This window comes from Megascapheus bottae, chromosome 8, assembly GCF_031878675.1.
Source record: "Megascapheus bottae isolate mThoBot1 chromosome 8, mThoBot2.hap1, whole genome shotgun sequence".
Classification (NCBI taxonomy): Eukaryota; Metazoa; Chordata; class Mammalia; order Rodentia; family Geomyidae; genus Megascapheus; species Megascapheus bottae.
The window spans coordinates 12,002,145-12,019,834 of NC_143516.1; the positions used below are offsets into that span (position 1 = coordinate 12,002,145).

At 44.1% G+C, this 17,690-nt stretch overlaps 1 protein-coding gene across 1 annotated transcript in view; it reads right to left on the reverse strand.

Moving 5' to 3' along the window:
* The window catches only part of Sash1 (SAM and SH3 domain containing 1), a 149,382-nt gene that overhangs the window by 68,471 nt on the left and 63,221 nt on the right, over positions 1 to 17,690 (reverse strand). The window contains exons 3-4 of the mRNA XM_090337987.1: positions 10,832 to 10,882; positions 10,651 to 10,700 (exon numbers count right to left, since the gene is read on the reverse strand). Coding sequence (XP_090194113.1) covers positions 10,651 to 10,700; positions 10,832 to 10,882 — 101 coding nt within the window. The remainder of the gene's footprint in view (positions 1 to 10,650; positions 10,701 to 10,831; positions 10,883 to 17,690) is intronic.

A 17,690-nucleotide genomic window follows, 5' to 3' on the forward strand; every position in this document is an offset into this window, starting at 1 on the left:
TCCCTCGGCTCCTACACTCCTCATCTTGTCTAATCGGGCGTGTCCATCCATACAGCAGAAACTTGGATAAATGCTTATTAACTTAAGCTTCATTAGCTGCCTAGCCCATCAAGAGCTCCCCAAAGGGCCTCACTCTTTTCCTGCCCTTCTCTTGGGGTGTCGGTAAGGAGTCTGGCTCCTGCAGATAAACAGAGCTGGAAAGGAAATCCAAGCTTTGTGATCTCTAGTAAATCCTTTAACCTTCAGAAGCTTTGGTTCCCTTAACTGTAAAATACCCTCCCCCACTACAGATTTGTCAGGAAGATTAAAAAGACAAGGAGTACTCGGTAATGCAAGAGAGCACTCAGTTAATCCTGGATCACTTTTTCTCCTGCCTCCCAGGTCTGGGCCAATATTCTGCTCCTGCAAAATGAATATAGAGTGGCCATCCCTGCATGTTAAATCTTCCTGGTAGCAGTGTGTGGCCCCACAATTGCACAATTATAAGAGCATGCGTGGTCTGCCTCCCCTTCCACTGCCCTTACCCTCCCCCAGAGGGCAGCCAGCCACGTGGCCTCCAGCAGGGACTGAGCCAGCTGTAGCCTCCTGCACCAGACAGAATGAAAGGCAACAGGGTTTGGGGCTGGGAACAGCTGAGGCAGAGGACACTGGCACAGCTGCTGCCACCCCTAGTCCCTGCATTCTGGAATGTTGAGCCCCTCAAATATGCAGTGTGTGATGGTGTGCACACAGGCAGACACAAACACATAGTTCACACCCGAGACTGCGCAGGCTCTACAAGAATGTCTGTTGTTTACTAGGCCCTTTCTCTTTTTGCAACATTGAAAAGAAAGCTACAGGTCCTATGGGCAGGGCATACTGCAGGTGACTGTGGCACTGATGAACAATCTGTCGGTGTGGTGCCAGCTATGAGACGATGAGTGGAGCGAATGAGGAGAGGTGCCTGGAGAGACAGCCCCTATGGGGAGCCACAAGAGCCTGGGGGCAGGAGAGGAGGGGGAATGGGAGCAACGTTCACATCAGAAGCTGGGTCTGGGCTCCAGGACCCTCAGGAAAAGCTCTTAGCATCTGTGGCTAATCTTTTAGGAATCTCCAATTTCACAGCCACTCAGCCTGATCACACAACTAGCAGAGCCCAGATTCTGACACAGGATCTGCACCAGCAGCATGAAGAACCCAAGGAAAACGGATGGGTGACCAGGCCAGCAAACGGATACCTGAGTTAGAGAGACTCAGACCACCACTGTAGAGAGGTGGGATGAGAGGCAGGAGGAGCAGAGAGAGAGACTGGGTCAGAGACAGGATCACCTTCCGGGTTCCAGCTCATGCAGAGGAGCTGAAGTGCCCCCCTGGCCTCCCTAGGTGGTATTCATGAAAATGACGATGGCTAAAGAACAGCACCATGGGTACAATCTAGCTGCCAGTAGACCACGTTGTCCCTGGCTCCCTCCATGGTCTGCACCACCTCCCTCCCTTTCCTATGAGGACAGTAAGCACGTGGAGAAGACAAGTCTGCCTTGTCATTTCTCCAAGCGCAGGCTTCCTGCCATGTGACTTCCTCTGTCCTGTATTTACTGGTGGGCCAGGGCCTGGGGCACACAAGCAGCAGGCTCCCCACGGGAAAACACTGGTGTCCTTCCCTCTCCACAACCTTGTCACAAACAGGATGTGGAGACAGGAAAAGCTAGTCCCAGCTCCAGGGGACATGGCTTGACCTGGATTTCCTAGCCATCTCAAAGCCTCATCACCCCTGCTCACTGCATCTCCTCCACTCTCGGGAGGATTGATAATCTCACCGCACGCCCGTGTGGTCATCTGCAGGGAGCTGGGCCCTGACACATATGATGGACAATACAAGGTGGACAGCATCTACAAGCCAAGTCCCTCTCCTCCATCCTAGAACTATCTTATGGAGGGCCAACTTACAAATGGGAGAACCCCTTCTTACACCTTGCAAAAAAGGCAAAAGTTCCCATGAAGTCTTGCTTCGCTTTTCTTTTTTTTTCTGCTCAAGGCTAGCACTCTACCACTTGAGCCATAGCTCCACCTTTTTCTTTTTATCTTCCTCTTTCTCCTCCTCCTCCTCCTGCTTCTTCCTCTTTTTCCTCTTCTTCTTCCTCTTCTTCCTTTTCTGGTTAATTGCAGATAAGAGCCTCACAGATTTTTTTTTTGCCTGCCTGTTTGGCGTCAACCCATGATCCTCGGATATGGGCCTCCTGAGTAGTTAGGATTCCAGGTGTGGGCCACTGGTGCGTGGCTGTTTCATTTAAGTGATAACAAATGCTCCACAAGTGACAGCACTGAGGCTGATGGAGGAGCTGTGTGCAGACACAACAGTGAGTTGACATGTATATACTATATGGTACACATGTGTCTTGATAAAAACAATACAAGCAAGTGCAGGTCTACACAAAACCTGCACACAGTGTTTGTAGCTGAATTCTTCATAAAGACTAGAAGAATTCAAATAACCTACATGCAGGCTGACTGACCAATGGATAAACAAAGTATGGTATATAGGTAAGAAAAAGAGTAATGTTTATCTACATGGGACAAATCCAAATCGCATTCTCACTACTACTACATTTCAGCCTCTATATCATCTTTAAGGGTGGAATTACAGGGTATATAAATTACGTCTCAATAAAGGTAGTACCAAAGGAAAAATACAAGCACTTCTCCAAATAACCTCAGGCTTGAAGGTTTGTTGTTGTTGTTGTCAGTCATGGAACTTGAACTCTGGGCCTAGGCATTGTCCCTGAGCTCTTCAGCTCAAAGCTACCACCCTACCCCTTGAGCCACAATTTTACTTCCGGTTTTCTAGCAGTTAATTGGAGAGAAGAGTCTCATGGACTTTAGTACCCAAGCTGGCTTTGAACCTCAATCCTCAGATCTCAGCCTACTAGGCATGAGCCACCTCACCCAGCTTACTACATGATTTTTTATAGGTGGCATTTTAAATTCTAACCTTCACATGCAGGAAGTACTTCTTATACTGCTGCAGATTTGGGGAGCCACTGACTCATGCTATGGATCAGGTGATACCAATGTGGCACTTTTTACAGTAATTCCAGGTCTGGGATCAACCATTTGAACCCCTATTAAAGAACTCAGGGCACTCAATTAACTTTGTGACAAATATCACATGAATTCTTGCTCTGTACCAGCCACTGTGTGGACACAGCAGAAAATCAAGACAGGGAGACAGTGACATCTCAGGCTCAAAGCTCAGGACATGCTGATTTGCAAGGGGTTTGATGAGACGATAAGTGACTAGAGCTATAGACGAAGGTATAGACTTGGGCCACACTGGACAGATCCACTGAGGTTCTACTATGTGATACACAACTTACTGTCTCTCCTCATAGTGTGCAAACTGTGGACAGAAAGCTAAGCAAGCTGGACAGACCTTGCCAGTCTGGTAAGGAAGAGCCTGAATATGAACCCAAAGACACTGGTACCAGGTACCAAGTACCAGGCTGGGCATCTTTACCCCCAAGGCCAGATGTGTACAGATGTGTACCTCCAGCTCTGGGACCTTTGGCAAACACCTCTAAATATAATATATACCTCAGTGAGCTCATGAAAAATTACACCATAAAAGATAATAAGCAATTAGCACACTGCTTAATTCATAGATGCAATGAATTTACCTCAATTCTGAACTGGAAGGACCTTGAAGAAACTAAGATCAGACAGAAGGTGCATGGAGCTTGCCCAGGCAAGGGAGGAGAGGGAACTGGAGATGGGGAGATGCAACACCCCAAGGGGACAAAAAGCAAAGGTAGTGTTCAGCAACCACAGGAGGACAAGGTCTGTCAGGTGGGAGAAGGGGAAGAAAGGGAAGATGAGGGGAGGGGAGGGAATGGTAAAGGAGGGGAAGAAGAGGAAGAAAGGGGAAGGGAGAAGAGGTAAAAGGAGGGGAAGGAAGGGAAGGAGGGGGGAGGGAGAGGTTTGACCCTAGTAAGGCAGTCAGCCACAGATTCTGAACAACAGTGCATCCAGGGGTCTCCCCTAAAGTCTGAGAGCTGGGAGAAGACAGAATTTTCTGAGGGGGTGAAAAGTAAAGCTGACCTTGTTCTAAAAATCTTCAGCTGGCCAGATGAAGCAAAGTCAAAAGTGAACATGCCCCAGTGTAGCAAAAGCTGGCAGAAAACATTCTTACACTGCCTCCCATCTAACTACAGAACGCTGCTCTGCTAGCTCCCTCTCCCTTTATTTATCATCCTCATCCAGCAAGCTCTATATATTCAGAGAACTTTTCCACCATAAAATAATTCGGGCCTAGTCACAGGTAGTAGGAAAAAAGAAAGTTGAACTAAATCAGTGAATTTTCAATTCTGGTGGAAGGCTTAGTAGAAGACATGTTATAAAAATCTCAGATGAAGTTCTGAAATTTATTTGGGCCTTTCCAACCTCCAAGATAAATGAGAGCAAGCTTAGATCTGGATGAGAGTTGAATTGGCCCTGTCTTCTAGGGTAGGTTTGAACTGCTGCTCTTTGTCTGATGCCGATTACCCTGACTGGGCCTCACCTTTCCATATGCAGAGGCTGTACATGTATAAGTACTTTGGAAGTGCAGCTCATCAGTCAGGAGCCTGGATAGTTAACTGTGATCAATCTAGGCTCTGATATTCAGTAGCTGGGCAACCCAGGACCAAGTTCACTTCTCTGTGTTCTGGACTGTACATCTGTAAACATGTTGAATATTGACTGAAATACCACTGGGAACCTTCCATGAGTATTCCACCAATTAGATGAGTCCTTGTTAAATAGCTAGAAAGCCAGTGGCTAATACCCCTAATCCTAGATGTTGAGGAAGCTGAGATCTGAAGATCATGGTTCAAAGCCATCCCAGGAAGAAAACATCTTCACAAGACTCTTATCTCCAGTTAACCACTCAAACACTGGAAGCAGAGCTGTAGCTCAAAGTGGTAGAGAGCACTAGCCTTGAGCACAAGAGCTTAGACACATGGGCTGGGAGTGTAGCCTAGTGGTAGAATACTTGCCTTGCATGCGCCAAGCCCTGGGTTTGATTCTGGCTACCACATATGCAGAAAAAGCTGGAACTGGTGCTGTGGCTCAAGTGGCAGAGTGCTAGTCTTAAGCAAAAAGTGTCCAAAGACAGTGCCCAGGCCCTGAGTTGACTGGGGAAAAAAAAAAAAAAAGCTCAGGCACAGCACCAAGGCTCTGAGTTTAAGTCTCATGACCAACAAAAATAAACAAAAATAATAATAATAGACATCCAATAATTGGTATATATTACTAGTGTTTTTTTTTTCCTTTCCCTGTCCATTTAAATCTACTTCCTGAAGATGTCTGGACACAGACCAAGAAATGAAGCAGTTGGCTCTCCTGGCTTGGTGTGCTTAAACTTCTCAAATCTAGACAGTCCTGACATGTAGCTTATTTTGGCAGACAGCTAATAAATAATACCTAAAAACAGATAACTGTCTTATATGTATGAATATACAAATAAGGGATTAAGTGCTATGAAAAAACACAACTAATTTCCTACGCAATGCCTGTTCTTTCTCTTAAGATCATTTTGTTCCGAGTCATAATGTCATCGGACTTGAAAATGCTTGCTTATGTACATCTCCATGGCCAAATAACCCAATTCTAGATCCCTCTCCCTTGCTTTGGGTTTTTTGGTCATGTCCATAGCACCTTTAAAAACGTACCATGCATAAAGCCAGGAAAGGTACAATCTGGCATCCTGAAGTCTGCTGAGCCAATCTATTATGTCTAACCAATGCCATGCTTATCTCACTGTGTCAGGTGTTCTGATAACCAGCCAGGGGAGGAAACGATGCTTTCTTACAGACATCTGGTGACTCACACCTATAATCCTGGCTACTCAGGAAACTAATATCCAGGGGACGACAGTTTAAAGCCTGCCTAGGCAAGAAAAGCTCCTCAAGATTCCATCTCTAAAATAACTTGCCAAAGCAAGGCCAAAGGCATGGTTCAAGTGGGAGAGCACCAACCATGAACAAGAAAAGTGATCAAGTGTGAGGCTCTAAGTTCAGTATTTCCAAAAAAGAAGAAGGAAAAAAAAGCTTTCTAGGTATGCTTGAGCGTAGCCAGCAAACAAAAAGAAACTTCATCAGCTAATAGTGACCTTTCACGCCAACACAAATCATGACTGGTGTAATAGAGTAGATGAGACTCATATGAGGAGAGTGCCATCAGAATGAATAGGTCCAGAAGGGGGTAGCTGGAATGAAAGCTCCCTCTGCCTCCGTTTGATTTGTCACAGAGACAAGATCATGAAGTAGGCTGGGGTGTGCGGTTCAGCGGTACAGGGCTTGCCTCGAATGCTAACCCAAGCCCCGAGCGCCATCCCAACACTGTCAAACAATCAAAGCCAAAGCCACAGCACAAGCTTTTGCTGAAAACAAAGGTGAACATGGACCTTGTCAAACAGGGGATGGAGTAGGAGGATTCACTCTTTTCTTCGACCTACTGATTGGTCTCTATCTGTATAACTCTACTTCCGTCTAGATGGCTCTACTGGTGCTATAGAATAGCAGCCCCACATGCAGGTCCATTCAGGTGTGTGGATGCCAGGAAGGTGAAGACTCTCCTTAGCTGTCTCCCCTGTGAAAGTCTCATCACCTCTACCTTTTCTCTCAAGGTTAACTTTCTATCACTCAAGGCTTAAATCCCACTACCACATAAGTGCTGTGTTCTCAGGCAGGGAGTTTGGCCTAGTGATAGAGTGCTTGCCTAGCACACATGAATTACCAGTTCGATTCCTCAGCACCACATACATAGAAAAAGCCGGAAGTGGTGCTGTGGCTCAAGTGGTAGAGTTCTAGCCTTGACAAAGCCTAAGGACAGTGCCCAGGCCCTGAGTTCAAGCTCAATGACTGGCAAGGCAAAAAAAAAAAAAAAAAAAAAAGGAGCCTTGTGTTCTTTTAAGCAGCTGACATGGATGTCCTAATTCATGCCTGATTTCTCCTTGGCATAAGTCTTAGCTGGAGGGACATAAAGGGAGGTATGGGTGCTGGGAATCAGAGCTGCCTGAGGGCACTGAGTCCCACAGGCAAGACACACAGGGCTGGTGGCTTCAAGCCCCAGGTTGTCCCTTGTTTCTATGCCTGGTTTAAAGGTAGGCCAACCTGCTTTTGTTGACTGAGTTTGTTTTGACTTTTGAATAAAAAACAGAGGAAAAACAATCTGCCCATAAAACAACACCATGCGTCATAGGGGTATTTTAGTTGGCAGAGATGTTGTGGTTACTAACCAGACACAACCAACTGGATTGCCAGGCCATCTTCCTTAGCCTTAGTGTGCAATTGCAAAGCTACCACGAGCACAGCACTGGTGGGTAGTATAGTGGGATTTTCCATTTGAACAGATTTGCCATTCCAAGTACAATAAATAGGTTTTCAACATAAATAACACATCAAACCTACTCAACTTTTAATTTTTATTTGTGTGTGTGTGTGTGTGTGTGTGTGTGTGTGTGTGTGTACGCGCATGCACATGTGTTGCTACTGGGGCTTGAACTTAGAGCCTTGTACTTTTGCTTGGTGTTTTTGCTCAAGACTAGTGCTCTACCACTTGAGCCACACTTTCACTTCTAACTTTCTGGTGATTCACTGGAAATAAGGGTCAGATTTGTCTACCTGAGCTGACTTCAAACCTTGATCGTCAGATTTCAGCTTCTCTACAGGTCTGAACCACCAGTGCCCAGTCCAACTCAAATTTGAATCTGACCTAGAGCCATCAGAGTGATACCTGTCAGATTTGAAGTAATCATCAATTTGGGAATAAATGTCACCATTGTGTAATGATTACATTAAGAATAGATTCAAGCAAGAATCTGAAACTATCAGGTAGAAGATAAGCACAAGCTTATGTGCACTGCCTCCAATTATCTCACCACAGGCTCTTCATTCATTACCAAGAGAAAGTGAAGAAATGTGCAGGAGCCACCTCAGCCCCACGATCAAAATTCCTATTCCTCACCCGTCATCGGATGCACAAACATTCTGGGGCTCCTGATACACAGTACTGTGGAGAAAAACAGACACAAAGAAATCCCAGCAAAACAACTCACCTACACGCCTTAAAAATGTTCAATTGCCGGGGACCAGTGGCTTGCACCTATAATCCTAGCTACTCAGGAGGCTGAGATCTGACAATCATGGTTCAAAGCCATCCCAGGTATGGAAGTCTATGAGATTCTTATCTCTAAGTAACTACCAGAAAACCAGAAGTGGTGCTGTGGCTCAAGTAAAGAGATCAGGGACAGAGTCCAAGCCCAGAGTTCAAGCCCTACCATTGACACCCACCCCCCACACACAAAAAAAAGTCCAACTGTAAATGCACATATAAACTTAAATTAGGAAAACTCATTCAATTCCCTACTTAGACATACTACAGTGTGGTTCTATAAGAAAATGCTTTTGTTCTAAGAAACAATATGCTGAAATAGGAATGAGGGTCATGATCTGTTATCTCCAAATGGTAATAGTGTGTGTGTGTGTGTGTGTGTGTGTGAGAGAGAGAGAGAGAGAGAGAGAGAGAGAGAGAGAGAGAGAGAGACAGACAGACAGACAGACAGACAGACAGACAGACAGACAGAGATAGAGACAGACAGACAGACAGAGACAGAGAGAGGAGAAAACACACAGAGATAGAGACAAAAAAATAGAAGAGGGGAGGAGGAGGGAGAGGATAAGAGAGAAAGGCACAAGAGAAGACAAGAGGGGCAAGCAAGAGTACACAAGTGTCCACAAGTGGTGTTCAAGTGAAATTTATATGGAAATTTGGTGAGTTGCAACTTTTCAGTAGGTTTAGAAATTCAAAACAAAGCTTTTGAAGTTAAAAAAAAAACCCAGTATCATAGCTTTCAAAAGATTAACAGAGAAACAGAGGACACAATATTTTAAAGCTCTCAAAATGCTTAACAAGTCTGAATTATTTCAAAGTACAGAGACAAAATGGTAATTCTACACATGGAGAAGTTGGGAACTTGTCAACCAGAGTGTGTGCGTGTGTGTGTGTGTGTGTGTGTGTGTGTGTGTGTGTGTGTGTGTGTGTGTGTGTTGACCTCAGGGGAGGCTGTCAGTCTCTCTCTCTCTCTTGGCCACAGGAATCATGCCACATTTTACTAAGCAAAGTACACAAACACGGAAAAAATGACTCCCCACAATTGAGGGAAAGGAGACCAAGCCAGTCTAAGTGAGGTTAGCACAAATTTGGTGAGTCACGTCCTCCCAGGAGGAAGGACAAACATTTCTTGTTTCCTTATGGATCTGGAGATTTTCGGAGGACGCCTGATTGTTTTGCCTGTATCAGGACTGCCTACCTAGGTCCGGAGAAAGCCCACCACAGACCCTCAGAGTTCAAAATCAACGTCATCTTAAATATTTGGTCCGTTTCAGCCTACACTTTCTGGAGGTTCCTGGAAAGACACACTGCAGCCCAAACCAGAGAAGTTCAAGGTGACTGCAGTGTGCGTTCTTACCCTTTAACCATGAAGAGGCAATAACCCAGGGCTTTCTTTGGCTTATCAGCTCCAGGGTTCCTCAGTCCTGAAGCAAAGTGAACTTCTTTCTCCTGGGAGGTTCAGAACTACAACTCACTGGCAAAGCAGGTCTCAGGAGGCCTTTGCCCAGCCTCTGACAGCCGCACACACGTGGATGGATTAGGCAGTGTGCGCTAAATCACACACACAAACACACGCTCCCCTGTGTGTTTCTCATTCCACAAATACTTTCCTCCTAAACACTTCTCTGCCTTCTTGGCCTGAGACAGAGAAAGTGGCACTGTGCCAAAGGAAGTATCTGTTTAGAGATAGCGACTTAAATTTTCTCCACCTTTGAAAATCACGGAGTATTCTAGCATAATTACAATGAAATAAAAATAGAAAAGGGAAGGATTATAGATTTCTTTTAAAGCTATGCAATTGTTTTTTTTTTAAGGTGCCTAAAAAGAATCTTCAAAATATAAGATAAAGTATAGCATTATCTTCCAGGACAGTAGACAATACAGGACTTAAATTGAACAGGGAAACAAAAAAAATATCCCTCTCAACAGGAAAGGGTCGGTGAGCACCGACCAGCTTCTGTCACATGCACTCATTTGTTTTGGGGTTACCTGCCAAAATGAGGTGCATGGGAGAGTTTTAACTCATTGGTTGAGTTAGAAATGTACTGTAATTCAGAGCCATCCCAGACAGAAAAGTCTATAAGACTCTATTTCCAATTAACCACCAAAAAGCTGCAAATGGAGGTGTGGTTCAAGTGGCAGAGTGCCAAGCCTGAGTGAAAAATCTGACAGTGCCTAAGCCATGAGTTCAAACCCTAGCACCTGTGTGTATTCCCATTTCACCTGACCTACCTGCCTCTTTTGTTTCCCTATTTCCAGATATTTGGAGGCACACTGAAATAAGTTGTGTGAACTCGTATTTCTGCCATAGAGGCTGTAGGCACCACTGGATTAGATTACAAAATACAGTCTTCATGATCTCAATATATTATGTACACATGTATACACGTACACAGGTTTGTACACACACATACATACACATACACACACACACGCAAACACATACACCATTTTAAGGAAAACCACAGCAAACTCCAGACTTTTCTTGCAACTTGGGATCTGGGCAGGGGCAGAGAGACTTACTTTCTTTCCACTTCTGGTGTAGAGCCGGCACTGCAGAAGCCAAGAGACTCCTAGGAAAGAGAGAGAAGAGAGTCACGGTGTGAGTACACACAGGGTGCAAGCTGCATCTGGCTTTTACAGAACATCACTCAAGAGAAAAGGGGCAGCAACAAAAGTAATTGGTGAAAGTGGCTGTGCTTACTTCGATCTGGGACCGCAGCTGAAGTGACGTGGGACGGGCATCGGGTTTCTCCTAAAACAGAACAGATGCAGCTTTAGGGAGACTCCTAAACGTGGCACACGCCAGGAAGACAAACAGACATGTAAGGGGAGATGGGAGGCTCTGAGACGCACTGGACTACACGGTGGGAGGAGATGGCAGAGAGAAGTCAATTTGCTGGAAAAACTACAGTCCTGTGGGCAAAGAGGGTGCTGGCCTCTCCCCTCTGTTGCTTTTCTTTTCTCTTTTTTTTTTTTTTTTTGCCAGTCCTGGGCTTGAGCTCAGGGACTGAGCACTGTCCTTGGACTTTCTCAAGGCTAGAGCTCTACCACTTGAGCCTCAGCACCACTTGCAGCTTTTTTCTATGTAGGTGGTACCGAGGAATTGAACCTGGGTCTTCGTGCATGCTAGGCAAACACTCTACCACTAGGCCAAACTCCCGGCCCCCTTTTCTCTTCTTTCTTTCTTTCTTTCTTTTTTTTTTTTTTTTGCCAGTCCTGGGACTTGAACTCAAGATCTGGGCACTGTTCCTGAGCTTCTTTGTGCTCAAGGCTCTACCACTTGGGCCACGGCGCCACTTCTGGCCTTTTCTGAGTGGTTCATTGGAATTAAAAGTCTCATGGACTTTTCTGCCTGGGCTGGCTTCAAACCATGACCCTCAGACCCCAGCTCCCTCAGTAGCTAGGATTACAGGCATAAACCACCAGCACCCATCTTGTGCTGGCCTCTTAAAATGGAAATGCTGAGCAAACTTCACTTTTAGACGTTGCTGACAATTTTTATTACAAAATAAAACAAAACAACAAGCAAACCAAAAAAACTAACATGATTTTGCTGAAGGATACTATAAATCGATTCTGTTAGACCACTGTCATTAACATATCAAGTTTATATATAAATATATAAAATGGGTCAGCTATTACCCAAGTATGTCAGCCCTCATACCTCACCTCAGCAACCACACAGGCAAATGTACAAACCTAATCAGCAGTCAGCAAGGCAAAATGGAGTTTGCAATTTTCTGCTGTAAGTCTTCCTAAGTTGTACTGAAACCTGAAAAATGATGAATCTTAGTTCCTCTCAAAGTTTCCCTGAAATTGCTCAGGTCATTCCATAACTACAAATAAAAACTCTGAGTTCAACTCACTCTCTGTTCTTAACTTTCCTCTAAGTTCTAAATCCCTATCTCACTAGGTAAGGCAATAGTCCATAATAAGAAATTATGTTGGTATCTTTATATCACCACTTTCAGTTTTCTAGATTTTTATTGGGGGAATGTATTGGTTCAGGTCATGTTAAAAAAAAAAAAAAAGGAAGGTGCCAAGTGCAGGTGGCTCACATCTACAATCCTAGCTATCCAGAAAGCAGAGATCTAAGGATTGTAGTTTAAAGCCAGCCTAGGCAGGAAAATCTGTGACACTCTCAGCTCTAATTAACCACCAAAAGCCAAGAATGGAGCTGTGATTCAAGTGGTAGAGTACCAGCCTTTAGTTTAAAAAAAAAAAGCTAAGGAACAGTTCCAGGCACTGAGTTCAGGAGCAAACAAACAAAAAAGTATACAGTGATAATATATAATATAATACATATATATCACATATAATGATGTATGATATATCATATAATATATATATGATATAGAAGCAAAGGATGTAGATATACACAGTTGAAAATAAAATCGTTGGTTTGCTAAACCCCAAAATACTTGCATACAAGTGTGCTTGTACACATGCATATCCACATACTCACACCTAGTTGTACTAGAAGAGCATGGGCCAAAGACAGACCTGAGGCTCTGACCTTAAATGATCTAAAGTGCTGTTACCCACTGTGCAACACACCACTATCCCAAATCCCAGGGTACATTGAGCCTCTGCAAAACCGTTCCGATCCCCTCGCCCCCACTCTTGCTTTGTTTCCAATTCCTTGTGGAAACCTCTGCTTCTCCCTCCCTTTCTTCTGCCAGAATCTCAAGCCAAATGAAATTTACAGCTGGAAAAGCCAGACGGGTGGAAAACCTCTGTGCCTTTCCCCAAGCGGAGAGAAAGAAGACCAAGTACCCACTGGCTACACTCAGTGCCAGGGCCGCCTCTTCCACAGTGGACACAGGAAGGAGGAGGGAGGAACAGCCAGACACAGCTGCATGGCCAGTGCCAGGCAGTGAAAAGGTAATACACTTCTGCTGATGGCTGGATGAATAGAGGGACCACTGCGCTTCACTGCTGGGCCAGGGGGCTGCTGGTGTCATTTTTTTTTTAAGTGCTTTAAAAGAGGACTGTGAGATGCAGGTATAGTGGCTCATGCCTGTCATCAAAGCTTCTTGGGAGGCATAGGTTATACCTAAGTTGCACTTAGGTCCAATGCCAGCCCTAGGCAAAAATAAAGAGATCCTTTCTGAAAAAACTAACAAAATGGCAGCGGGGTCCTAACTAACCAGCACAAAGCAGTAAGTGTAGAAGTGTGGCTCAAGTAGTAGAATGCCAGCCTTGAGAAAAAATGTCAAGCAAGAGTGCCAGGTACTAAAGTCCCAGTACTTCAAAATGTTCAATGAGATCGGGTACCAATGGCTCACACCTGTGATAACTAACTACACAGGAGACTTAGATCTGAGATTGTGGGTTTGAAGCTTGCCCAGGCAAGAAAGTCCATGAGACTCTTATCTCCAATTAACCACCGGAAAACCTGAAGTGGTGCTGTGGCTTCAACTGGTAGAGTGCTAGCTTTGCAGTAAAAGCTCAAGGACAGTGCCTAGGCCCAGAGTTCAAGTCCCAGATCAATATCAATAACAACAAAAGCTTTTGATTATGTATTACAAAATGCTGATGGTGAACCAGAGGCTGGGGGACCCACCCTTAGAGAACAGCAGCTAGACAAGTTGTTGGCCGTATTTAGAAATACTCTATCAATATTCTATCAACAAAATACTTCGCTCAGTGTTGGGGGGCGGGGGAGGGATGACAGAGAGATGTGAGAAGCGTGTGGTGTACTCACACCGGTACTGGGATATGAACTCAGGGCTTGGGCACTTTTCCTTAGCTGTTTCCCTCAAGTCGGGTGCTCTACCACTTGAGTCATATCTCCACTTCTGGATTTTTAACAGTTAACTGAAAATAAAAGAGTTTCATGGACTTTCCTGCCCAGGTTGGCTTCTAACCTGGATCCTCTGACCTTATCATCCCAAGTAGCTAGCCATAAGCCACCAGCTGGACCTTAGCCTACAAGTCCACTGCCATCCAAAATGGGGCTCCTTCAAAAAGTGCTCAGATCTTTAACAACCATGAGTAGTATTTGGCTGGAGAGTTGGTCAGGAGAGTTGATCATGAGAGTTGGATAGCCTAATTTACATTTTGCATGATATTGTTATAGTAAAATGACGTAAAACTCAACACCCCATGACCCCTACACGTTGGAACAGATGACCTTCAGAAATTGATGACGGCCAGCCATTGGGCCCATGCTCCCTTCCGAACTATTTAGTCAAGCGATTATTTCCTCTATGCCAGCTTTACACCTAGCTTAATCAGGAGAGTCATAGGCTTTCAGACACTTGTGGCCTAGTAGAAGAAATATGTAACTGAGGATCATTCCTTAAAGGTTCCAGGAGACATACCAATACCATCTGAAATGTTTCATATGCAGATGAGTTCTGGATGCCAAATTGTAATGACTCTTCCAGTAGACGAGTCTACCACATGTTATGAAGTGTGTTTGCCTTGCTGTTGGCAAACTCAGATGATGCTTTCGTGATGTTTAATGATCATCTCTTCCCCATGTCTTGAATCCTATCTGCAAGTCATCTTTTCAAAGTGTGGGCCCATGTTTTAGAAAGCTCCCCATTCAATAACAAGCTAGCGCATGCTGAAAGCACCAGCCACAAACTTATTTTCCCATGACTAGTGAACACTCTATTTTATGAAGCAATATCTAACTCTTAAATAAAAGATAAAGGAATTGGGATCTTTAAAGAAAAGAAGAAACCCAAGACAATAAATAAACTTTTCCACTGGTCATATTTTAAAGAAAGTACATTTAAAAATACATAAATAGGGGCTGGGAGTTTAGCCTAGTGGTAGAGTGCTTGCCTAGCATACACGAAGACCTGGGTTCGATTCCTCGGTACCACATACATAGAAAAAAGCCAGAAATGGTGCTATGGCTCACGTGGTAGAGTACTAGCCTTGAGAAAACCCAAGGACAGTGCTCAGGTTCTGAGTTCAAGGCCCACAACTGGCCAAAAAAAAAAAATACATGGAAAGGCTGGGCACCATGGGTTCACTCCTATAATCCTAGTTACCTGAGGATTGTGATTCAAAGCCAGCCCAGGCAGAAGAGTCCCTGTGAGAGACTCTTATCTCCAATTCACCACTCATACACTGGAAGTGGTGCTGTGGCTCCATTGATCAAGTGTTTAAAGTTCAGGGGCGGCACCCAGGGGCATGAATTCAAGCCCCACAACTGACCCCGACCCCACCCCCAAAAAACTACATGGAGATGATTCTTTAAAAAAAAAAAAAAAAAGAAGTGGCGCTGTGGCTCAGTGGTAGAGTGCTAGCCCTGAGCTGAAAAGTACCAGGAAGTGAATATTCACAAGAGGGGAGGACCAAGAGGAAAGGAATAGTAGAATGAACGGGGGTGGGGGAGGGTACAGGCAAGAAATATAAGAGAAGGTGGATTGAAGGGAAGGGTGAAGATTCTGAAGTGATAACTCAGATCAACATGCACTGTATTAATGAACTGCCTTGTACTCTTTTGTACAACTCTTTTGTACAACTATGAAAAATAATAAAAAATAATATTAAAAAAATATGCCAAGAGCCAGGCACTGGTAGCTCGTTCTTGTAATTCTACAAGAATTAGAAGGATGACAAAATCTAGGGCATACTAAATCCACTAGCACAACAATGTTCATTGCAGCACTATTCACCATAGCAAAGATATGGAACCAACCTAGATGTCCCTCAGTTGATGAGTGGATCAACAAGTTGTGGTATTTGTACACAATGGAATTCTATGCTGCTGTCAGAAAAAATGACATCGCCCCATTTGTTAGGAAATGAAAAGACTTAGAAAAAATCATATTAAGTGAAGTAAGCCAGACTCAAAGGAACTTAGGCTCAATGGTTTCCCTCATTTGTCATAACCAGTAGAAACCTTGGGCTCAACTAGCAGAGATTTGCAATAGAGCAAAACCTTGATATAAAAGGCCATATAGTATGAAGCTAATTGAAAGGACCTCCAGGATACTGAAACAGAAGCCATATAATGATTGTTGTCCTTAATGTACTATGTTATCTTTCATCTCCTTTGCTGTCTCTTGGGTATCTCATATTGTTACAGTATCTCACTTTGTTATCTGATATATTGAATTATTTGTATTTGGTTATTTGAAATTTGATAGGGAAGGGGGGAAAACCAAGGTGGGGGGGGGGGGAGGGTGATGGGTACCAAGACATGTGAAAGGGTATCAATGTATGTGAATTAATGCACCTTCTATCTGGCAAATATCATGTAACCCTTTTATTAATTACAATAAAAAAATATAAATTAAAAAAAAAGAATTAGAAGGATGAGATCTGAGAACTATGATTTGAAATCAGCCCAGGCAGAAAAGTCCATGAGATTCAATTAATGAATGTAAAAGTTGGAAGTAAAGGCGGGGTTCCAGTGGTAGAGCACCAGTCCAGTACAAGGCCCTGAGTTCAATCCCCAGTACTGGCACAAACAAACAAATACATATAAATAGATGCTACATTTAAGAAAGAAAAACGATAAAATAAAAAGTGGAGTTTCATGAGGTTGAGACAATGCCAAACTTCAGCTCAGAGCAAACTTTCTATTATAAATGCTTGTAAGATCAAGTTTATAATGGAAACACAGGCTGACAGGCACCAATGTAATATACATAAATGATATGTTTCTGTTCTTGTATAGTGATTTTCTTCCCTTCTGAGCATTAATCTTTGAATGACTTACTCTATAAATTATTGAACCGAGTTCAAAAGCAAATGAAATTTAAAATACCCATTTATTGAACGGCAAAAGTGCCATGTTGAAATTACTGTGATTTATCTGTTTCTTTAACAATTCCTGTAGCAAACTTACTTCATTGCTCAAAATTATTACCTGGTTGCATACTTCATCCTGGTTCAAACATAAATCTATGCTCTCTCTTCTGAACAGCATCCATTTGTTAGGATCTTGTTCATTCCTTCACAGATAGGAGCCCAACGCTTTCTTCCTCTGGCTCTAAGTTGCCTTGCCATGGTACAGAAACAACATCCGTTGTCTTGGAAACCATTAAAACCTCTAGGTCTAGGATGACTGTGGGGGTTAGGGGCACGGAGTTCCCCCACCACACCCACATGCCTGCTGGTACCCCATATAGCTCTCACTGCTCGGGAAAGAAGCATAGACTGGCTCTGTAAAAGCAATCCTGTCTATGGAAACTCAAGTATTTCTTAAGTGTTCATACCCCTGGGTACAGAGATCACAGCCACTGCTGCTGTGGCAGAGAGATGGATTTTAGCTTACAACCCAATTTATCCTCTGCACCAAGAGCTGGGGGGAGGGAGGAGAGAAGCTCAGCGGTAGAACACTTGCCTGAACGGATGAGGCTCCAGGTTCAACCCTTCGCAACAATGGAGGTGAAAAAAACATGTGGGAGAATGCTCATGATTTACTTAAGAGTGTAAGTTGGGGGTCAATAGTGCTAGTCGGGCTGGGGCTGCAGCTCAGGGGTAAGGCCTTCGGTTCAAGCCTCAGCACTGCAATGTCTCATGCATGCACATGCACACACACACACACACACACACACACACACACACACACACACACATTCTCCACA